Source organism: Lissotriton vulgaris, chromosome 5 (genome assembly GCF_964263255.1).
Source record: "Lissotriton vulgaris chromosome 5, aLisVul1.2, whole genome shotgun sequence".
Lineage (NCBI taxonomy): Eukaryota > Metazoa > Chordata > Amphibia > Caudata > Salamandridae > Lissotriton > Lissotriton vulgaris.
The window spans coordinates 1,286,914,613-1,286,937,940 of NC_141693.1; the positions used below are offsets into that span (position 1 = coordinate 1,286,914,613).

General features: G+C 48.1%; 1 protein-coding gene across 1 annotated transcript in view; it reads right to left on the bottom strand.

The window, feature by feature from the left end:
• Positions 1-2,366: 2,366 nt before the first annotated feature.
• The window catches only part of LOC147712474 (uncharacterized), a 119,013-nt gene continuing 98,051 nt past the window's right edge, over positions 2,367-23,328 (bottom strand). Inside the window, exons 4-5 of the mRNA XM_086923162.1 lie at positions 10,974-11,082; positions 2,367-6,421 (exon numbers count right to left, since the gene is read on the bottom strand). Of these exons, the coding sequence (XP_086779288.1) occupies positions 6,162-6,421; positions 10,974-11,082 (369 nt within the window). The 3' untranslated portion in view covers positions 2,367-6,161. The remainder of the gene's footprint in view (positions 6,422-10,973; positions 11,083-23,328) is intronic.

Below are 23,328 nucleotides of genomic sequence, written 5' to 3' on the forward strand. Positions count from 1 at the left end.
GCGAAAAAAAGATGGATGGAATGCTGACAATGCACACATTCTCCCTCAGTCAAAAGATCTTGTGGATTGTGGTGCATTTTATACACAGGATTGATGCATGTACATAGGTTTACACCTCGCAGACTCATTAAGTGTTTTGGCATTATTTTTTCCTACACATGTCTATTAAAATATGATAGCATGGCATGATGTCTAAATTGTAACTCTTGACACATGGAGGCTTGACATACATTACTGTAGGTTATCCTGATGAAGGTTAATGGGATGCATGGTACTGTAGTACCTTATTTGTTTATTTTGACATATGGACACAGTGGGTGTAGGCTCTCTTCAGTATCTTGTAATATAACTTTTGTGTCCTTTTTTTTTTTATTAAAACAGCATATTTTGTAATTTTGTTCAGAGACTTTGAAGTATTTGGACCTGAGAGAACTGTATTAAGATACATTGTTTGACAAGTCTAATACATTATGTGATAAATAATTTAGGTTTGATCTACTCAAATTTCCAATAAAAAGTTCTGATATAATTGACGACGAGTACCACTGTGCTTTTTTTGCATACTTGAAATCTGTGGTAGGCAAGGTTTATTTCAAGATATCAGCTGCTCTCCTCATCACTTTGGCAATGGAGGCAAACTCTTCAGTAACCACAATAAAAGAGGAGAATGGAGGCCAGCATTAAGGGATGTATCTAAGCTATCAATCAGGGAATGCATCTAAGCTAGCATCATCATTTCAGAATTCACGGTGGCGTAGCGGAAGTGGCTCAGGGTCGGAATGGGGGTAAATGTGAAGTTGGTGTGAGGTCGGTGGAAGCTGTTCTGGACTCCCCTCAAGAGTCTGAAAGGACTATTGACTCCCCTTCGCCAGAGGTGTCGATGCGGATTCGCAGGGCTGAAACGTAGAAAGCAGTGCCATATAAGGAATCGGCCTCGAGCCTGAAAATGGAACCAGCTTTGGAACGAGATTGAATGATACAGTCAGCATCAAAGGTAGACCAACCGGTGGAAACCCAGTCCCAGTGGAGGCCACCTCCGATCCTTAGTTCCCAAAGGCACTCCAGAAGGATCTGGAGGGATACGAAAAATGTTGTCCAACACTTCTCGGAGTTCCTGAATTTGTTGAGGCATTTGCTCCAGCGCCCAGAACATCAGGCCGAATCGTTAGGAGAGTCAGGACTGGCTCCAGGGTGAGAAATAAATTTGCGGCCTATCGGTACCTCGGCCGTGTCACAACTTTGAGTGGTGGAAGCAGTGGGACGAAGGGGATCCAGGTTTGGACTTTATACTTTTTACTTTTCTAGGACTTACCTGAGAATCTCAACTTGGAAGATTATCGCCCCGAAATTAACCCAAGAGTGGGAGCATATTTGCGCCACTGACTTGACCAGGACTTTTCCAAACTTCAGTCGATGCTCAGTGATGTAGAGTTTGGCTTTGCGAATGCAGATGGCCTTCAGGTTCATCTTGAGGGCACCTATCGCATGACGCCAAGAACTGTTTGGAGATAAGATACCAGAGAAAGACCTCATGTTTCCATCACTGACATATGTTTATGGAAATTCTTACATCCGCTTGAATCCTGTGGCCTTAGCAGATGTGTCCTTTGTACACTGGAAACATTTTGGGTCGGAAAACAGCCAAGTCTGACAAACTCGAAGGAGCAAACTCTGAATCCGTGTAGGAAGATGTAGAAAGAAAGAAACTGAGGTCAGGGCGTGGAAGTGGTGCAGATATAGTGGCCCTATATCACATCTGTGGTAGGACGGACTGAAAATGGAATGGCACAACTCCACTTAAGGGTTATGGGAGTTGCTATGAATATATTCCAGATCCAGTCCGATGCCAGGGTAAATTCACAAGGTGAGGAGCCTCTGGTTAAAATTATCTATCAGAACCATCTTTCTCAAACACACCTACCTCATTTAGCAATTCCAGAAATGTTTCTTTTCCATCATGTAGATTGTTTGAGCAGTCTTTTGAAGTAGCAATCAGCACGCAGAGGCTAGCAAAAGGCATGAAGGAGGAGTGATCCCAGCCAGAAAGGAGTACACCTTTTGAAATCTACTTTGGGTGAGTACAGGCAATAGTTAATAATAATTTACCTACTCTGGTATTCTTTGTTTTTTGTTGTTGTACAGATTACCTATAAACAGCAAGCTTTTTCTTAACAAATGCTATAGATTTCATGTTTTAATATTTTTTACACAAATATGTCATGGACCAAAGGCTTTTAGAAATAACATGCAATCAAAAATCACTGGTTACATTTTAGAAGCAGGTCTCACTCCACATATGTGTGCTCTATCCAGTTATAAAAAGCATCTGAGCCTAGTCAAAAGAATTTGGATACAAAAAATAGTTGTCCATTTAAGCAAAGCAAATTTTAATGGGTCTTATTGTCTTCAGCCACAAAAAAGGCCAGAATCGTGCTACAAAAGTAGGAGTTACAAAGCAAAAAAGTTGGGTTTTCTTACAAATGCGCATTTTGAAATAAGCAAAACATATGCAAACTTTTAAAAGCAGCTGCTATTGCCCAAATGAAATACAAGAATGAGATTAGACATTACAAATATCACCATTTATACATTTTGCTTCTTTAGAGAAACACTACAAAAGCTTTCATTGCCATAGACTTTCTTTTATTTAAAATAGATTGATAAAAAAAACTATCCCAAATGCAAATATGAAAAAAGTAGTGGTTCAGTAGATGATTGCCAAACCGTTTCGGCTAGAAAGCCTAAACTGCAGGAACAAACTTTTAAGAAACATTGAATAGGTTTTATTTTCAAGTAAACAATTTGACTGAGAAACACTGTTAAGAGCAAAAGCACCCATGTTGCCATTGTATCCGTCTAAGAAAAAGTACAGAGAATAATAGCGAATACCTCCCCGAATACAAATGGACATAACTCATCAGAGAGTCAATCTACTTACACCACACCATTCATTGTTTTTAAGCCTTCAGGCGCTTACCCGTAAACTACGAGGACCTTGGATCCAAGGATTTCACCCAAAAATCTGTATCTTTAGGAATCATAACAGCATAGCCAAGATTACAGACAGCAACTATGGGATTCGTTACATCTCCAAAATGACCCGCTAATGCAGCCCTCCAGCATGTAAAACAGGAATGGCTGATGCTCAGAAATGTCAGGATTCACTTTGAAGATTTGTTTTGTTTGCTTGAGGACTTGCAACATCATGTATTACAGGACAAAGGGATCAACGAACACCAAATAGATCTAAAGTATTATCTGCTACCATTGCTGTGCTTGGCATTCAGCAGCGAGATCAGTAGACTTGTCAGAAGCCAACATGAGAAATTTACAACATGTTTTCTGCTCCACCGTTTCAACTATTCTATTGTGTCAAAACTGCCAATAGTGATACCTTAGCCTGACAGCCAAATGTTTTTCACATGACTTACAAATGTGAACACGTCATACATTCCTGTCATGATCTGCGGTGCGGTACAATATCATTATAGACACAAGCTTTTGTGCAGAATTTATCTTACACAAATACAAGACCAACCAATGGTGCTTTTCTAACACATTTGCTGAATTATGAACTTTTAAAATGTTCCAAAGTAGCACGGACACGCAATTATTTAGCCACTTTCACAAGTTCCAACCTAAAACCAGTCTAGTAATGGTAAGCTCTGATCGTAGAAGTTGTGCAGTGAAAGCACTGTCAGTCCAGTAAAGCCTTTCTGAGGTCAGGCAGCGTAAACACAAAAATCAGTCTGGATTCACTGCAACAACAATGGCAGCTTGGCAAAATATAGCAACAGCTACTGATGAATACTGCTCCCTCCTGATAGAGCTAAAGCAGACCATTCTATAATACCCCTTGGCCTATTGATCCTTTTCAGTATGCTTTGCACTGCCATCTCTGCTTTCCTTACAACGTTGATTAAGCAACCAGAAGACTAATTTCTTCTCAGAGTTGCTTCTCCAGTTTGTGGAATCTTGAAGACATCACAGTGAAATTCTGTAATATTGACCACTTTTGCAATATACATTCCACAGTTAATTCTTGTAGCATTATAAAGACCCAAAACGAAGGTATCAATTTTAATGGCATTGGAAGAATTATTAGCTTAGTTGTCTTGGTTGGACTTTGCTACACACATGCCAAGCCTCTTAGCTAGCTTATGTCTACTTCCACAAACTAGGTGCCCTAGGCCTTGTCTGGGTGCCCTTCGCCCTCTCTACAGACTGCACACTGCTAAACACAAGACTGAAATTAAATCTCCATACAGGCATCTGTTCTGCGCCATGAATATCAACCAAATGAATTTCCAAAAGACAACAGATCAAATCCTAGGCCAAAATGTCCACACAAAAAACGAGTTTTTCTTTCAGTGAAATGTTCTACCATTCCCCAAAATGCCTGTGAACACTTCCCAAGAATAGCCCAAGAAGTGGGCCACAGAAGTCAAGCTCAATTTAGGTGCAAGAAAATAAAAACTTGTTTCCTGTAGTTGTGCATCGATTCAATTATAAGATTGGCTATCTGCAAAGAACAGATTTACACACATAGTCCTGTGCCTTACCGATAAATGAAATCCTAGGAGCTCCACAATAACCCCTTAGGATTGACCCAATGTCGATTATCTCTTTAGTTGGATTAACACAGTCTTTCCAACCATATTACACTAACAAACATTTCAACCTATCCAAAACACATTGCTTGTGACCTGTAACTCAATCCACAAAAACGCAAGTAGAAGTATAACCTATTAAAACTTGTCAAGAATGTCAAAATGCAAAGGATGTGCACCTTGGTCACGCCTAATAAAGGCACTGGAGAAAACAACACTCCTTACTGCTGATGCCCATCATCCCAGCCATCAAGCAAGAGCTTGAAAGATATCTGTAGAAGGACCAATAGCTGGTCTGCGGCGAACAAAATTCAGAATGAAAGAACAGAGCGAGTGCTGTAGAACAGTGTCCCAAACACTGGAGGAGGCATTACAAGGCACGCAGGAACACTTAGGTGAAGCGCCAGGCGCCATTTTATCACATCTACATGTTGAGGTTTTCACACGAAGCACACCTGCTGTATATAGACTTAGTGGGGGAAAGTAGCTTTTGCCAGTCCCCTCCGAACAATAAATTGCTTTGCTTGTGAAAATCAACGAATTACGTTAGCTTAATATCCCCTGATAACTGTTTTTACTCATCAATAAAAATACACATTCATTTTTTATCAGATTTTTATAGTGGAGAGAGTAAAAACAAAAATGAGACATCCATTTCAAACAGAACTCTAAAACTTACAAAAATGTGCGTTCATTCCTTTAGACCTTATAAAAAGAGGCCACTCAACATCTTAATAAAACCTCAATTTAAGGTTATTGTTCATATACTCTACAAAGAACACTGTGCTTCCAGCGTGCTGGATACTGCACCCCTGAATGACATAAAGACTTGTTCATAAGGCACATACGGGTTTCGTTTTTTTCCTTTTTCAATAGTTCATGTTAGCATTAATATCAAGGGGTCGTGAGTAGAATGTTGCTACACTACTCAAAGGTACTGTGCGTTCATTGGAAACAAAATGGCAGAAAAAATTATTCCTAGAATTGCGACTTTTGGTAAAATAATCTCCACTATTGCCAAACAAGCTAAAAGAAAAAAAGCTTATTCACCCTGACAGAAGTTGGCAGAATTAAAGGCCCCACTTTATAAGTGGAAGCTGGGCCTCAAATTGAATCAGTTTCTTTTTCCCACACACAATCGTGGAGAAGCACACTGGTGTCGAAAACGAGAAAGTAACAAACCGTACCTAAAGATTTGTGCATGAAACAATACCAAGGTTGCAGAGCTTTATAAAAAAACTATTGCTTACCAACTTTGCTTCATAGTTAAGCGTTAGGAAAGCTGCCTCGTTACCAGTGTACATAAAAACTGATTTGCCACAATGAAAATTAATGGTCACCAGGTTATAAAGCCTGGGTGGCACAGCCACTGAGTTACCAGTAGTGCACAAACAAAATCCAAAAGTCTAGTGCCACACTGCTCAAAATAAAAAACAAATATAGATGCATAAATATACAACATTCTCCGTGAAGTACCCCTCTCCCATTCATTCCCAGTTAAGAGTGGTTTTCTCGGCTTTCAGCTGCCTCGTTCTCGCAGGTCTCACGCTCTCACGCGCACAGCATCCAAGTCACCCTGACAGACGACAGATGGTGGTCTCCGATGTTACCGATCTGGATTTTAAAGCCAGAGTCTGTGATGTCTATGGCTTTCACTGTGACACCCACAGAGCCCTGGGCGCTGAGGCCAGACACCCCCAGGGTGATGGTGGGCTCAGTCAGCACGCGGTGGGGGAAATTCACCTCACGCAGATGCGGCCATCCGCAGTTGTCTGGAGTCTCACAGAAGGTCTGCACCTCTCCCGAGAGACCTGTATGGGATAGAGATAGGTCATGGTTACTTTATGGGAAAAATAAATTAATCATATAAACTACACGCTTTCTCCTTTCCAGTTCTGGAGTGATCTGGCCCACCAGGGTCCGTCCATTTGTTTCTTCACGCAAAGAGCACCCTCAGGGGCCGATTCACAGAACTAACTTAAGACAAAATCATAAACTTACTACTTCTGGTATTCACAGAAGGCATTTAGTAGTCTTAATTTAGGATTTTGCCTTAAATTACAATTTTGTCTTAAATTACCATTTTGTATTAAATTAGGATTTTGTCTTAAATTAGGTCAAAATCCTAACTTAATACAAAACCTAATTTAAGACTACTAAATGCCTTCTGTGAATACCAAAAGTAGTAAGTTTATGATTTTGCCATAAGTTAGTTCTGTGAATCGGCCCCTCAGTGATTTTGCTAAACCATTTTCAGAAGCAGTCAATCTCCAATCACAAGGCCCACACAGTCTTCTGTAACAGAGACAATGCAATGGAGCTATTCCTGACACATGGCCGCAGGCAGGGGAGTCAGAAGTGGTCCTATGAATGTGGGTTATAAGGGTTGCTGTTTTGTGGCGCTTACTTATGCTTAAAAGGTGCTTTCAATAAATCAAAATGAATGCAATTAACATGTATAAATAACGTGCAGGCCTCAAAATGAACACTCACATTTTAACTGTAAGTGAGAGGACCACGCTTTCATAGCTCCAAAGATTACGTTACAAAGACTTCTGAATGCATTTTTTCTTTTACTTTCTCTATGACCTACTGTCGGTAAGGTGAGATGTTAAACTTTCAATGATACAAACATGCTAAACTAAACATGAACTAATGCAAAACTTTAGATTTTGATCTTCCTATAGAAATATCTTCAAAGAATACAATAATCTATTGTATTGCTTAGTTTAATTTTCACAAGATGTTTCTTCCTAAGTAAAACTCACGAGTTATAATGTGTGAGAATTGTTTGATTTAACCTGTAGGATGCAGATACTTAACCCTGAAAAGTTATGGGCCAGATGTATCAAGGCTATTGCGACTCGCAAAGGCCGAAATTCGCAGAATTTCGGCCTTGGCGACTCGCAAACGGCCGATTTGCGATTTTTCTTATGTATCAAAAAATCGCAATTTAAGGAATCGCAATTATTTGCGATTCCTTATTTTGCCATAGCATTTAAGGAATCGTAAATTTTGCGACTCCTTAAATGATATGTATGACACATTTTTGGTTTGCGAATTTGTGTTAAGAAATCGGAAGTTACCACCAACTTGTAGGGCATGTATGTGTGCCACATGCACAAACATGTAGATTTCAGGGGTGCAGCAGGGTGTCTTTGAGACACCCCTGCACCCTTGAAATAATTCTCAAATTGCGATTAGCAAATTGCGCATTCACAATTTGAGAATTATTGCACTATCATTCCTATGGGCCTCCACTCTCAGCTCTCTCCACTCTCACTCTCCCCACACACTCTCTCTCTCTCCCCACACACTTACTCTCTCTCTCTCCACACACTTACTCTCTCTCTCTCCACACACTAACTCTCTCTCTCTCCACACACTAACTCTCTCTCTCTCCACACACACTCTCTCTCTCCACACACACTCTCTCTCTCCACACACACTCTCTCTCTCCACACACTCTCTCTCTCTCCACACACTCTCTCTCTCTCCACACACTCTCTCTCTCCACACTCTCTCTCTCCACACTCTCTCTCTCCACACTCTCTCTCTCCACACTCTCTCTCTCCACACTCTCTCCACACTCTCTCTCTCCACACTCTCTCTCGCCACACTCTCTCTCTCCACACTCTCTCTCTCCACACTCTCTCTCTCCACTCTCTCTCCACTCTCTCACTCTCTCTCCACTCTCTCACTCTCCACACTCTCTCTCCTCTCTCTCTACCCTTTTCTACCTTGCACCATTCTCCCCTCTGCCTTGCACCCTTCTCCCCTCTGCCTTGCACCCCTCTCCCCTCTGCCTTGCACCCTTCTCTCTACCTTGCACCCTTCTCTCTACCTTGCACCCTTCTCTCTGCCTTGCACCATTCTCCTCTCTGCCTTGCAGCCTTCTCCCCTCTGCCTTGCAGCCTTCTCCCCTCTTTCTTGCACCCTTCTCCCCTCTGCCTTGCACCCTTCTCCCCTCTGCCTTGCACCCTTCTCCTCTCTGCCTTGCACCCTTCTCCCCTCTTCCTTGCACCCTTCTTCCCATTGCCTTGCACCATCTCTTTTCTGCCTTGCACCCTTCTCCTCTCTACCTTGCACCCTTCTCCCCTATGCCTTGCACCCTTCTCAGCCCCCCCCTTTTACTCCCCTGCGGACGCCCACATAGTGCTTCTAACCAATGCTTACCTGAGGGCACCATTTTGCTGCCTCATCCCTTCTCATATGAACTTTGCTCTGGAGAATGATCTCTCTGGGGGGCCCCACTCCCACCCTTGTCAGGGTTCCGAGCAGTGCTCTGTGCTGCCTCCTGCTCTCTCTCTGGGGCCCCCACCCCCGTCCTTGTCAGGGTCCCGAGCAGTGCTCTGTGCTGCCTCTCTCTCTGGGGGCCCCCACTCCCACCCTTGTCAGGGTCCCGAGCAGTGCTCTGTGCTGCCTCCTGCTCGCTCTCTGGGGCCCCCAGCCCCTGTCCTTGTCAGGGTCCTGAACAGTGCTCTGTGCTGCCTCCTGCGCTCCCTCTGGGGCCCCCAGCCCCGTCACTTGTCAGAGTCCCAAGCAGTGCTCTGTGCTGCCTCCTCTCTCTCTAGGGCCCCCAGCCCTCGTCCCTGTCAGGGTTCCGAGCAGTGCTCGGTGCTGCCTCCTGCTCTCTCTCTGGGGGCCCCAGCCCCCGTCCTGGTCAGGGTCCCCAGCAGTGCTCTGTGCTGCCTCCTCTCTCTCTGGGGCCTCCAGCCACCGTCCTTGTCAGGGTCCAGAGCAGTGCTCTGTGCTGCCTCCTCTCTCTCTGGGGCCCCCAGCCCCTGTCCTTGTCAGGGTCCTGAGCAGTGCTCTGTGCTGCCTCCTGCTCTCTCTCTGGGGCCCCCACCCCCGTCCTTGTCAGGGTCCTGAGCAGTGCTCTGTGCTGCCTCCTCTCTCTCTGGGGGCCCCCAGCCCCCATCCTTGTCAGGGTCCTGAGCAGTGCTCGGTGCTGCCTCCTGCTCTCTCTCTGGGGCCCCCAGCCCCCGTCCTTTTCAGGGTTCAGAGCAGTGCTCTGTGCTGCCTTCTCTCTCTCTGGGGCCCTCAACCCCCGTCCTTATCAGGGTCCTGAGCAGTGCTCTGTGCTGCCTCCTCTCTCTCTGGGGCCCCCAGCCCCGGTCCTTGTCAGGGTCCCGAGCAGTGCCTTGTGCTGCCTCCTCTCTCTCTGGGGCCCCCTACCCCCGTCCTGGTCAGGGTCCTGAGCAGTGCTCTGTGCTGCCTCCTCTCTCTCTGGGGCCCCCAGCCCCCGTCCTTGTAAGGGTCCGGACCTGAGCAGTGCTCTGTGCTGCCTCCTCTCTCTCTGGGGCCCTCGTCCTTGTCAGGGTCCTGAGCAGTGCTCTGTGCTGCCTCCTGCTCTCTGGGGCCCCCAGCCCCCATCCTTGTCAGGGTCCTGTGCAGTGCTGTGTGCTGCCTCCTGCTCTCTGGGGCCCCCAGCCCCCATCCTTGTCAGGGTCCTGTGCAGTGCTGTGTGCTGCCTCCTGCTCTCTGGGGCCCCCAGCCCCCATCCTTGTCAGGGTCCTGTGCAGTGCTGTGTGCTGCCTCCTGCTCTCTGGGGCCCCACCCCATCCTCTTTCCAGGCCTGGCACCACTGACTGAAGAAAAACAATGTCAGTTGATACTTTGTTTCTCTTCAGTCAGAGGAAGGGGGAGGGTCTCAGAGCAGGCTGCAGACAGCCTGCACCTGCTTTGGAGGGAGAGAGGCTTGCTTCAGCTCAAGCCTCTCTCACAGCTAGCTCTCAGAAGAGCTGAGGAGGGGGCAGGGCCCGCTTCATTTAATGAAGAGAGTGGGCCCTCCCCGCACTGCGTGGCCTGCGGGGGCGTTTGTTACCCCCCTGCCATTAGGGGAAATAAAGCTACTAGCATCAGTTCAGCTTCTCCCAGTGGCAGTAATTTTAGGAAAATGAAATGAAATACCAGGATTTGTAAAGCGCAAACAATTACCCCTAAGGGTGTCAAGGCGCTGGGGGCCGTTGGGAAGATTAGGTGAGCTATTGCCTAGAGTCGCATTGTACTGGGCTAACCTGCAGCCAGCGCTGGGGATCGAACCGTGAGCCCCATGCTCCGGAAGCATCCGCCCTGGCCACTGCGCCACACCTCAACTCAACGTCATCAGTCTGCTGCATGATCCTGCTTTATACTTTCATGGAACATAGAATGAGGACCAATATTAGTAGTCATTGGACTAATTTTAAGACTTCTGTGATTGACTGAACGTATCAGAGTCTTCCATAGAAAGTGTTACAATACCGCTTACCTGAACCACACTTTCTTCTTCTTACTTTCAGCAACACCTACAACTGACGGACTTCATTCACTTACTGACAGAGGAGTGAACCTTCACAGACTCTTCCTCCCTGCACTTACACTGCTGGATGCCGCTCTCCACCTTGTCCAGCCCCTTCCTCAGACTCTGCAGCTCCAGCTCCAGGGCCTCCGAGAGCTTCACATTCTGGCTGGTGGCACCGGACTCCACCTAGGAAGACAGGAACTATTAGCTAGGACCATGGTTGAGAGCAATAGCATACATCTGCTCAGAGGCATTTGGAAACCCACAAACTAAGTAGGTAATATTACCTTTCCTTCCAGGGAAATAAATTGCACTTGCAAATCTTATTCCATCTTGCAACATGGGATAATTTAATGTTTTAAAAAACCCATTCCTAAAACAGTTTTCGTGCAAGAATAAAGGATAGCTTTCAAATTAATTTGAGCTAAATGGGTTTTGGGAAATTGACAACATTTGACAGCCTTGACTAGAAGCTCCTTATCTGGGACAGATGCATCAATACATACGAAGCAAATTGATTGGGAAGATTTATACTGTTGGTCTAGTCCATGGGTCCGGGCTATGAACAGAACCCGCACCTTACCTGTGATGGAGCACCTGCACATGATGCGGGGCCGCTGAACCTCTTCCTTTTGTAGTTTTACGCAGACCTTGTCCTGTTGTCTTTCAGGTCCACAACCCATCACCTTTTTTCTATGCTCCCCATTTTCTTCAACTTTTTTTTACTCTCCAGTGGCTGAAGTACGAGTTACTTACCTTCGGTAATATTGTATCTGGTAGAGACGATTCTAGCCGCAGATTCCTTTATGTAGGACTATCCCAAGGTGCGAGACTGGATCGGGATTTTTTTTTGCCACAGCAGCCCTGCGCGCCGGGGGACGGCATCACACGACTTCGCCCTGACGTTGTCCGTGTATGTGACGTCAGCGAGGTCACATAAGTCCCACCCCAGCGCGCCCACGTCAGTTTTCGTCAGAGAACTTTTCCGCGCCACAACGCGGAGCCATCAGACAAAACTTGTGATAGTATAGGAACAATGTGCGAAAGAGCAGAAAAATTGGGAAAAGGAATGGCGAAGAACAACACCATAAGGAGCAGTGCCAGCAGTAACCCTGCCAGTACGGAGATAGCAGCGCCCCCCCCCCCCCCCCCGGAGACAAAGATATATGAAAAAACGTCATGATAACATGCAACCTAGAAGATAGCAAAGGGGCCAGAACCCCTAGTAATGAAAGGGGAAGGAGGGGGTCTAGAAGGTAGGCCCCAACCTGGGGCACCTAGAGCACAAGGGCACAGAAGTACCTATGAACCTATTCTCCAATGTGCCAAAAAGGGAGGAAAAGAACAAATAAACAGGACGAACATCCTGCAGAAAGAGCGACAGAATGCACTCACGGAAGACCTAGCCACCCACAGGGAGGCAAATGCAGAAGACCAAGCCAAAGGTACTCTCAGAACAGGGAGGAAGGGCGGGCCGTGAAGGAATCTGTGGCTAGAATCGTCTCTACCAGATACATCGTTATTGAAGGTAAGTAACTAATACATCTGATAGAGACTACTAGCCGCAGATTCCTTAACGTAGAATAGATACCCTAGTCATACCCAAGGGGAAGGAGGGTCTGCAAGAGGATCCCACCAGCCTGGACATAATAGAGGGTCCCACAGGGGACGAGGTCAACAGGTAAAAGAGCCCTGTCCCCCTAGGCAATGGGAACCCCTGCATCTATTAGACCACCAACCCCAGAGGGGATGCGGGAAGACAAGACGAGAGGCAGCCCGCCGTCCATCAGCAGGAGAAACTGGGGCAAGGCAAAAGGAGGCCAGTGCGCCCCACACCCATTTAAGGCATCAAGAACCTCCCCCAGAAGCCCCAAGGCCCAAATGAGGAAGAGGAGCACCTAGGAAGAAGAGCAACCTAGAGACTCCAAGGAGAAGAGGTAGAGCAAAGGCAAGCCCCCCCCCCCCCACGGGAACAAGCCTAGTGAAGAGGACAGCCGAGCCTAACACAGCCAGAAGGAAACAGGCCAGAAAGAACGGCGCCTTCAACAATAAGGCAGGCGGAAACAGAAAGGGTAGCCCAAGGACACCTAGGGACAGACTGCGTCCGAAGAGGGACAAGGAACTCAAGAACCAGCTCAACCCCTAGGGAGGAGAGGCAGAACTGAAGGCAGGGCCCACTGGAAGAAGCGGACAAGGCAAGGACGACTGTCCCGCAAAAGTGCCAGAAGGCACAATGGTGCATAAAAACAGTAGGTCGGCACCGGAATGCACGGCCAGACGCAGACAGCACCACAGAACGGTGCACTCAGGTCAAGCCAGACGCCAGTCGAAGACAGAGACCAGGAAGGTCAAGAAGGGCCCGGACACATCCCAAAGGGAGGAGTCCACACACACACAGGGCTCGAAAAATCTGAAAAATGGTACTAGTCCTGCAGGTCTAGTACCCTGGAAAAACCCCTCGACCCAAATGCAACCTACTTGACCTCCGTCTCTGAAAACGGAGCAAAAGTGACAAGTTAACAAGTTTTATAGGCATCTTTATTGCTCAGTCCCTTTGTGAGCAATAAAAATGCCTTTAAATCTTGTTATCTTGTCACTTTTGTTCCATTTTCAAAGACAGAGGACAAAAGTTAGTTTGTCTTCCTACTCGTCAGAAAGGGCGAGTAGGACCTAAAAATAGCTCGTCCTCGTCCATTCTCCCTCGCAAATGCGAGCGGGCGAGTGGATTTGTCGAGCCCTGCACACACAGCCCAAAAAGAAGAGGAACAAAGCAAAGCCATGAAGCAAGGCCGCAGACAACAGGCCAGACCAGGTCAACAACGCAGCGACCCTGGAGAAAGACAGCCCGGGGCGCAACTCAAGCCAGTCCAAAACTATCAGCAAGAGGATCGCACCTGCAACATACCAGAACGCCACGGAGAGCAGAGGCCTGAAAGGCAACCACACCTCCCCAGCACATGACAGAGCTATATAACAACTACCATTACCTCACATAGGGCATGTCACGTCCAAAGACATGGGAACCCACTTAGGAAAAAACATTCCGGAGTAGAGGACAACAGAAAGACCTGCGGAGAACCCGCAGATGGCTTGCCAATTAGCCAATAAGAATAACAGAAGGCCTAGTCTCAGGGCCAACACAGTTTAGCAAAAGCCAAAAAAACGCATAAAAAAAAGGGCCGGCCTGCAGCCAAAAGCACCATAGTTCAAAAAAGAAGGATTCGAATACACAGTAATCACACAGATCACACAACTCGGGCGACCCGCCCCAACGGAAGAACACCTCCCGAAAACCAGTTCAACTCACAGGTCACTGAGGCGGAGGAGGAAGAGTAGGAGGAGGCAGAAGCCCCGCCAAGAACCTCTGTCTGGCTGAGTCCGCAGGGGCGTGGAACAAAAGAGCGCCATCGAAAGGAAGGTCCACCAGCCGTTCTTGAACGTTCTCTGAGAATACACTGTCCTGAAGCCAGGATTGTCAACGAAGTGCGACCGAAGAAGCCATGGCATGACCAAGCATCTCCGAGATGTCCAGAGCGGAGCGAAGAATAAACGCTGCCAGCTCCCGGCCATCCAACACTTGGTGCTGTAGATCGACACAGGCACCCTTCAGAGAAGCGGCAGACATAAGAGACTCCGCCGAGTCCCACAGGCTGGTGGAGGCAAACACATTATGCCCCCCGGAGTCAAGCCAGCGGGCCTCCCGCGACAGGGCAGGCAATAGCGGTGGCATAGAGGGGAAGGCATTCTGCAAAAGAGGGCCCCTGGTAGAAGGGTGGAGGGAAAGACACACAGGATCACGTGGCACCGGATGGTGGCAGTGCAGAAGGTGTTGGGGCACCGTGTCCCCCGTGGCGGGGCGGCCCCAAGCCCCCGGAAGAGATGAATGGAGCAAACCCTTTTAGGGAAGCAGCAGCTCCCTACCACCAGAACCCTGATGGAGGACCTCCAGAAGATCCACAGGGAAATGGGTAGCTGGATCACCCATTCGCAAGATTCCCACAGCCGTGGAAACAGCGGGAGCAAAGGCAGCACCCGCCTTTGCTCCCGCTGTGGAGAAAGCAGCTCCTTAGGAGGTGACAGCTGCAAGCTTAGGCGGCCGTCCCCCAAGCCAATCGGAGGAAGGAAGGGCCAGGTTCAGAAAAGAGGAAGAGGGACCGAGGAGTGGGGGGTCTCCGGTGAAAACCGCGGCCACGGTGACGGCAAGGAGCCATCCTTAGACGACGTCGGGGGGAAAAGCTACGACGCGGCAGACCGTCTCCGGCGAGGATGAAACCGGCAAGTGCCGAACCTCTGGAGAAGAGGAGGCGTCTGAAGACGAGTCAGTGACCCGACGTCGGCCTGGCGCCATAGAGTCCGCAATCTGAGGCAGGACCTTGTCGTCCGGCGCCAGGGGAGATGCCAGAATGACCTTCCCCACAGCGCACGGCACAGGTGACCGGGGCTGGGCTGGAGCCGGGGTGGCAAAGGAACGGTGCCGGAAAAGCGTCGACCCAACTCTGACAAGGCAGCCGCTTGCGTGGAGGGGAGAGAGAAACCCATGGAGGGACGAGGGGTCCCTCGCCAGCCTCAGCCCGTGACGGGATGAGAAGGGCCCTCCGCCAGTCCCTGTGGCGCCGCCAGGGACAGCAGCCGCCGGCGCCTAAGCGGCGTCACCTCGGTCTCGGACGAGGGCACTGCCTGTGCCAAGGGCCGATGGGGACTCGGGATGCGACCCGAGCCCCGGCGACCTCCCACGACACCACAGGGTCTCCCACAGGAGTTTGTGGCGAAGCAGAGGTGCCGTGATCCGAAGGCGGGACCCCCGAAGGGCCGCACCCCAACGGCACTACATCCTCCGAACCTGGAATCGAGCCAGTCGGTGCCGGGACCAGAGCCACCGGCGATTCCGCAGAGAGCCCCGCACATGGCAAGGGATCTGCAGACGTCCCAGGAGGGGAAGGAGGAGGAGGAGGAGAAGGCAGTGAGACCTGCAAGACCACCGCATATGTCTCCATCTGGGCTCTAGGCGCCCCCACACCGGAAACTGGCAGATAGGGGGACGGCACGCGGGGCAGCACCACCCGCGGAGCCCGCACCCCCAACAGGCCGAGAACCAGCTCTCGGGGACAAACTGCGACACTTACCGACAGGTGAGCGATGCTCTTCCGGCCTGGGAGAAGGACGATGCTGAAGACAGAGGCGTGATTCCTGAAAACCTCCGCAGGGGCCAGGCGTGGTGACGACGCCGACCTGGACATGCGGGCTGAAAGAAGTTTCATCCGGCGCTCCCACCGGGACTTCGGATTCATCTGCTGGCACGCCTCACAATCTGTGGAGTCGTGGTGTTCTCCCAAACACCACATGCAGATGGGGTGAGGATCCGTCGCTGACATCTGGCGTGCACAAGACGAGCACGTCTTAAAGCCTGAAGGCATTCGCACATTGTTCCCACACACATGCAACAAGCGAAAGGCCCGAATCAGGCCAGGAGCATGATCCGGATCGCGTTGCACGCGGAAAAGGAAAAAATTGACATAGGCGTGCCGGGATGGGACTTATGTGACCTAGCTGACGTCACGTACGCGGCCAGGGCGGAGTCGCGTGATGGCGTCCCCCCCGACGCGTAGGGGTGCTGTGGCACAAACAAATACAGGATCCAGTCTCACGCCTGGAGATATTTCTACGTTAAGGAATCTGTGGCTAGTAGTCTATCAGATGCCTCTTCATCAGGCCTCAATTACAACTGCTATTTTTAAAGGTACAAATGGTTTGAGATTAAAGTTGCTGGAACCTCTATTTTAGTACATCTACAGTATGTGCAGATGCATAGTGTTGAAGTGAAGTAAACACCATTGTTACTGACTTCTGACAGAATCCCCTCTGGACAGCAGAAATACTCAATTAAGTAGAAGTAACAGGAGGCCTGTGAGGAGGACCATCTTTGATTTGAAAATCCATGCCTCCCACAAGCGGGCACTTGGGAAGTAGACGCTACTCATAAATGCTTTGAAAAGAGAATGAGGTGCTCAAGAGGACTGAGGGATATCCGGTACATGACTTGACCACTAGTCGAATCCCACTGTTGGACAAGACATAAGTGCAGGAAAGCACATCTACACCAGTCCAGTCAGGTGCAGACAACAGTCTCATCCCCATGAGCAATAACACAACAAATACAACAAGGCATCTGAATCTGTTTGGCCACAGGCCGCGCATTTTGAACTCCAAAGTCAACAAGAGTCGCCCTGGGGACGGCTCTGTCCACAATCAAAATAAAATCATGTTATATCCAGATTACAACTCACAAGGCAAACGGGACTTCCTCAACTGGGGGGATATTATCAAACTTTGCACCGCTCTGCCCATTTTAGGATAGTTAAGTTCTACTGCAAGTGTTAACTAAGTAAATGTGTACTTTGAACTTAAGATCGCCCCCCACATATTCTACTGTAAGGCGTGTGCCTGGAAATAAAAGTCTGAACTCCCATTGCAGTGAGACAAGCACCCAATCAAGTACATTGTAAGGAAGCAGAGACAGGAAACAAAACAAAATTCACTTGAATGACGTATGGGAGATTGTCCACAGAAATCTGTCCAGCCATACCTAAAGCGAATGTGCTGCTGGATGTGTTGGAAACCAAACAATTCCACCCCGCCATGGGCAGGCCAGAAGGCGGGCCAGCTACTGCAGCTGATGACTGTTAACCGTTTATGAAGTCCAAGGGTGGGGTCTTGTGACTGCTATAGTGAATGAACCATGCACCACGAATCCCAGCACTGCTGGAGCTAGGTTATAGCTGGTAGTGGAGCACAAAACACCGATCACTGTAGAAAAGTACATTTTCTTTGCTCTGTGAGTACCATTCCATGAGCAGTAGCTGTAGGAGATAAATGACAGGACTCAGACATCTGGTCTTACACTGGAGGGCCTGTTGTTGGGAGGCAGGATGAACCAAGTGGAGGCCAAGACAGAGACAAAAGAGGGGAAGACTAATAAAATCAAGCACTGACAAAAGCAAAGTTCTCACTTTGTCGATATTGGTGCATTGGCTTAGTAATGGCTTGCAGAATTGCTGTGCAAGTACTGGCAAAGCCAAAAGTGGCAGACAGCCATAGTGGATTGTTATTTTGTATACTTCCTAAATGAATACCACTTTGCATGTATACCTGACAACCATCTTGGAATGGTATAGCAAAAGGTAAACAAAATCTTACTGTTATACCGTTCCAAAATAAATAACAAGTTGTAGTCATCTTGGAACTATTCAAAGTAACAGTACAGGATGCCCGTTTGCTGCAACAGAATTTGAAGATGTTTATAGAATTTTGCTGCAAGCAAGAGAGAGAGAGGGAGAGAGAGAGAGAGCACGAAAGAGATAAAGAGAGAAGGAGTACATAAAGTTCTAAAGCGGACTAGAAATAAATGCAAAAAGAATACAGAGTCTAACATCAGGAATGGAAGCATATACTCAGCCAATAAAAAAACAGGGTGAAAACTAAATGTTCCAAGGGTGGGATGAACAAAAAAAAATGTAGAAAATCCACCAAATCGAGAGCAAGGAATTGAAACCGAATAGAAAAACATCCATTCATGACTAAAAGGCAGGCCCAAAGCCCACTGTAAGCATATGTTAAAGAATTGGTTACAAGGGCATCCAGAAGCTCCTGTTCCCCAATATGTCAGTTGGAGTTGTTTACCACTGGTGTTCCTCTACTATGGTCACTTCAGATTGAAAATCAAGCATGCCTCTTCAGCACTGGACCCTCAAGGTGGCACCAGCAGAGCAGTCCAAGGCTCCCTCTGGGAGGTTATATGGGCTGGGAATTCAAAACTCATGAAATAACAGTATATCTTATTGGTTCTAAATACCAACACATTTCGAAATAATCTGATCACTTCTTCAGAGCATCACAGTATTAATATCTAGGACATCCATTTGAAGTATTTTCCTTAGTATTGGGTTCAATAAAAGAACTCTTGAGGCTTATGTAAGACCTAGGAGTTAGATTAGGGTTAGTGACCGGTTGGAGTGAGCCATGTCGGCAATAAGAACAACTAACAAAAGTGTTATTTCAGGAAAGTAAGAAGAATAGATGAAGAGACTTACCCAATATTGAAATATACTAGATTGGAGTACTAAGTATTGGTTTTTTAATACATTTTGTATACACTCAAACTACAGAAGGCCTAAAAACCTTTTGAAGTGCCCTTACCCATAGCCCAGCTCATGCTTTACCAAGGTCTGGCTAGCCCAGTATCTTAAAGTACCGGTACTTGGACCACTTTATTAGAATATGTCTGGGGGTGTCTATGGACATGGGCAGGGATTTCACACAAGATCTACATCCACTCCCTCACAGGTCAACTAGTAAGACCACTATCCCCAACTACTTCTGATGATTCACTAAATGGCTAAACCATTACCTTCAGGCGGGGTTCAGGGCACACTTTAAATGGTGTCTTATGATAGAGGCTGCAATAATCCATGCAAATCTTGCTGTGCCTCCGATGGATGGGCTGATTTTCTCTTTTGATTAGCCCTTTCTTTCAACTAGAGGTGCTTTTATGACGATTATTCCTTATTGACGTTTTGAAGCCACATAGTGACATTTTTCTTATGTTTCTCACCTTAGGCATGCAGCTGAAGATACGACTCAGTCCTTACAACTGGATTTTTTTCGGCTCACGGGCAATGATAAATCTTTATGCAACCTAGTGAGCTACCTAGAATTTTTAAACTTGAACTCGGTCAAACGCCAATTGGATGTGCTCCCTAGCAATCAAGATGTACAACTCTTCATAGGTTTCTGTCTGGTCACCACTAACCCAGCCACTCATTTATTTCAGTGCCTTTTCCACTCAGCCCTCTCTTGCCTGTTTACCATTTAAAGCTTTGTCACCGTTATCCTGCAAATTGTCCAGGATTATGCTAAAATTCGTAAAATAACTTACTCCTTGTGTTCAAAATCAGATTGCTTTTCTGGCTCCCAAGCTAAAATTACAGGTTATATTCAAACCGGTGCCCGAGCTTCACTGTTCTTCAAACATTCACTAGGCAGCTTGTACAACAAGCACTAAAACAGTCTTATCAAAACAGTGACCAGTTACAGTATTCTGCACGCCAATAGTATTCAAAGAGGTTGGTGGAGAAATAAGAGCCTTCCGCATGCCAAGAATTTTTCGAAGAGGTTGGGGGGGAAAAATAAGAGCCTTCCACATGCCAAGAGATTTCGAAGAGGTTGGTCGGAGAAGTAAGAGCCTTTTGCATGCTATGAGTTTTCGAAGAGGTTTGTGGGGAAGTAAGAGCCTTCCACATGCCAAGAGTTTTTGAAGAGGTCGGTGAAAGAAGTAGGAGCTTTCCATATACCAAAAGTTTTCGAAGAGGTCAGTGGAAAAAGTAGGAGCATTCCACATGCCAAGAGTTTTCGAGGAGGTTGGTGGGCATGGTGCCATCCTTTACCATGATATTTGGAAGTAGAGATTCACAGAAGGTGTACGCTGGTCTTCAGCGTAGGGCTGCTGTAACGGTCTGTGACCCTGCCTTTGTTGGTAAATCTGTGTACAGGTGAAGTCTGCAGTGTGGTGATAAGAGAGCAACCATTAATTAAGGTCCACTTGATGCCACATAGCACTTTGCATTATTTCTGTGGACACGGAGGTACAGTAAGGTACACAGGCCCTCAATTTAGCGTCCCTTCGCAATCTCTCTTCTGACTACTTCCACAGCTACCAAGCCACTGAGAATTGCCGAGGCAAGCTGTTCTGCACCTTCAATTAAGGAGGACAAAGCATGCATCGAGAGTACTGGACCAAGGGGAAAATAGTTAAGCACACAGAGGGCTATTTGCACGCTCAGTTGTTGTACCCACCACAGTCACATATAGGGAGCAGGTCAACACAAGGAATATTCTCCAACGACGAATGGTAAAACTCTTAGATGACATGTGAAAGGGGATTACCAGGGGCGTGGCCAAGGCAGCGGCCGTGATGGCCGCTGGCCTCTGAAGCTCCGTCCGGCCATCCTGTAAATTCTGTGTCCCTGCGATTACAATCATCATCGCGGGTCCGCCGCAACATCGTAGATGCCTGAATTGACCCTGAATCCCCCGATGATTCAACGAGGCCGCTGTGTGCTCTGGAGCGGCTGAGAGAGGGATCGCAGGTATGCGGCACGGTCCCTACGCCGCGGGCCCACCCCCCCCTCTTGTCCGGATTCGTCTGTGCCTGGAGTAACGAGCACCTCCTGCCCTGGTGATCATTGCAGTGCGCCCTCATAGCGCTGTGCACCCGCGGCCCTGGAACGTCACTACTCTTTGCTGTATTAGCACCGGACTTCACATGTCAGACGGCCGGCTCAGGGCCCGAGGGAGGAAGAGAGTGCAACCTGCGGCAGCTGGCTTCGGCGTCCCCCGGGCCCGTGTGTGCTCGATGAAGAAGTTGCTGGGCCCACGCAGAGGGGCGTCTTGCTGCGCTGCTGCAGGTAAAGCCGGATACTGCAGATCAACCCACCCTGGCCCCCGCCTCTGGTAATTAGCGCTGTGCTGACGCCCTGTAGCTGTGCCATATGCTTCCTAAGCAGGGGAACTTTCATTTTGTCTGCAGACGGAGTACAACAAATCGGGCATTCTGTCACAGCCCACCCACGATACTGGTTCAGTGGAAGAGGATCCACTGGGGATATCATGGATGGTGCCTTCCCTCTTCTCTTCGGCACGGGGTACTTGCACTGTCTGATTTTGCAACAGCAGGTTTGCATTAACTGCTGGCAATTTCTTGCGACATTGAGGAGGAGATTGTCCACCCTACATACCACTCTATGATTGCTGTGCCCTCCTAGTCCAGCACGAGGTGTTCACACAGTCTAGCCTGGCACTGGTTTGCCTGCACTGATTGGGAGCAACACGCAGCACTGGGGCATTACCCTCCTGCCTTGTGGGGCCTGCTGAATACTGGCTGTCTGAGAGTGCCTCGCTCTTCGTGGCATGGGCCGCAAGGATCCCAAGCAGAGAACGCTACCCTTCGAAAAGGTTGCTGACACTAATCCTACTCGCGGCTTGAACATGGCAGAGGCGGAGCAGATCCTGGGCCCCGAGGGTGGACAAACAGACCCAACCACTTCCCTGCTGCAGGAGATGTGGGCCGGTTTTAAAGCATTGGATAGCGGTTTTGACTCTAGATAAATCCCTTGCCAGCCTTGGCGCCAAAGTTCAAGTGCATGACAGACGACTGGATGTGGCAGAGGCACGTATTACAGACATCGAGGACGGGACTGCTCAATCTGTGAAACGACTCCACCGCATCCTGAAGGAGGTCGCTGTCAAAAACGAAGATTTGGAGGCGCGCAGTCGCTGGAAAAAACGTACGCATTCTTGGGGTCCCAGAATCGACTCCCACCGGCCGCATGGATCAGTTTGTAGAAACTCTGTTGCTGGACTTGTCTGGTAAGGAGGCTTTCACTAGTGGCTTTGTGATAGAGAGGGTACATAGATTGTTGGGCCCTCGCCCTAATCCCGGTCTTCATCCCAGACCTATTGTAGCGCGAGTTATGAACTTCCGAGACAGAGACACTGTTCTTCCGCTGACGAGGGAAAGAGGTGACGTGGATTGGCAAGGTTCCAAACTGTCTTTTTATCTGGATTTCACTACTATGGTCCAAGAAGCGACACGGAAATTCAGTGGAGTCAAGGCCGCTTTGAGAAACCTTGGAATTCGCTATGGTATGCTGTATCCGGCCAGACTAAAGGTTGATGTGGACGGCAGAGCCCGCATCTTCGAGAACCCAACGGAGGCGCAGGAATTTTGTCGACTCTACAAACAAAAGAACAACCCTGCCGTTTGACCGGGATCCAGCTCCTCTCCCCCGCACAGTGGCTCTGACGCGAGTGCGGAACTCTTCTCCATTGCTGGCACGGGATGACTGGGACACTTTGAACTGCAGGCATTGAAGTCAAATGTTGCAGAAACACTCTAGTTAATTTACATTGATGTTACAGTATGCTGGAGACAGGCCGGGGCGTTGCTACCCCCCATGGTGTATCCTTTGTGTATGGTTCTGTTCACTTTGGGGTAGTGTTTTTTGGAATGTTCTTTCAATGTAAAGCACTTTGGTACTTCGCGTTCACTATCATTTAGGTTGTGGCCCTTCCCCTTCGGGGGCATGGCTGGGTGGGAGGTGGTGGGTGTGTAATGTTTTTCATATATCACTTGTTTGTCGTACATTTAACGCATTCTTGGATGTGCACTGCTGATAGCGATAGATTGTCTATTGTGCTAGAAATGTTCTATCAACCAGAATGCCAAGTTTGGTAACGTAAAGGGTCCATCATTCCTTACCCTACTCTCCTGGAATGTGAGTGGTTTAAACAATACTCGAAAGCGTAGACAGGTCATCCACTATCTACTGAGACACAGGGTAGACATTGCATATTTACAGGAGACGCATCTTTCCAAGT